At 20.4% G+C, this 913-nt stretch overlaps 1 protein-coding gene and 2 non-coding genes across 3 annotated transcripts in view; all 3 read left to right on the forward strand. All coding sequences in view use genetic code 13, as the record gives it.

Annotated features, from left to right (window-relative positions):
• rrnS lies at nt 1-711 on the forward strand. The gene has a single exon. It is a non-coding gene; the product is annotated as a small subunit ribosomal RNA (ribosomal RNA).
• On the forward strand, nt 712-772 carry trnW. Its single transcript has one exon. It is a non-coding gene; the product is annotated as a tRNA-Trp (tRNA).
• The window catches only part of ND6 (NADH dehydrogenase subunit 6), a 480-nt gene continuing 339 nt past the window's right edge, over nt 773-913 (forward strand). The window contains exon 1 of the mRNA in view: nt 773-913. This exon is cut by the window's right edge and continues 339 nt beyond it. Coding sequence (YP_009357181.1) covers nt 773-913 — 141 coding nt within the window.

Raw genomic sequence — 913 nt, forward strand, 5'->3', positions numbered from 1 at the left:
GAGTAAGTTTATGGTTATATAAACAACAGTAAATTTTATTAAGGTTTCTTTTAATGTAATTTTAAATTATAAACAACTCATTTCTTAGAGAATTAATTATTTTTGTACAATGATTTATTTAATACAGTTAAAAATTTATTATAGGTTAATTAACGTGCCAGCTACCGCGGTTATACATTATATAAAAATTAAATTTTATTTCCATTATTTTTCTTAATTTAGTAAAATAAGCTATATGTTATAAATATTTTTACTATTTATAATAAAGAAAAATTTTTATAATCATATTTAAAAATTGATTAGTACCAATTTATAAAAAAAAAAAATAGAATAGAAAAGAAATCAATTAATTAGGCGGTCGACCTAAAATAGGGAAGCTTGTATATTAAAATGATAGTCCTCATTAATTTATGTACTAATGTCTACTTGTAGTGTATGTCCGTAACTCTTTATTATTAAAATAATAAAGAAAACATTATTACATATATATTTATGTAATAATTTATTACAGGTCTTTATGCTCTTAGCATTAGGTTATATTAGCTTTTATATGAAATAGTGTAAAATAGAATATTTTTAAACAAACTTATAAGTAAAAATAATAATATTGTTTTGAATTTTTATGGTTGAAGCACTCACTGCCCGCTATATAGTTTTATTATAAAGGCGTAACAAGGTAGTTATTCCAGAAGGAATAACTGGTAATCTAGAGTGAGTTTAGGTTAAAAAAACTTAAAACCTTCAAAGTTTTAGATGATTCATTCAATTCATAATGTTATTTTTTAGTTTTAGAAGGAGAGATATATTGTATATTTTAATAATATTATTTTTTACATTGTATATAACTGTTCATTCCTTATATTTTATCTTATTCTCATTAATTGTAATAGTAATTCTATTTTTTTTTTTTTTT

The sequence above is a fragment of the mitochondrial genome of Ciona robusta, assembly GCF_009617815.1.
Source record: "Ciona robusta voucher SMNHTAU<ISR_:SMNHTAU AS25981 mitochondrion, complete genome".
Lineage (NCBI taxonomy): Eukaryota > Metazoa > Chordata > Ascidiacea > Phlebobranchia > Cionidae > Ciona > Ciona robusta.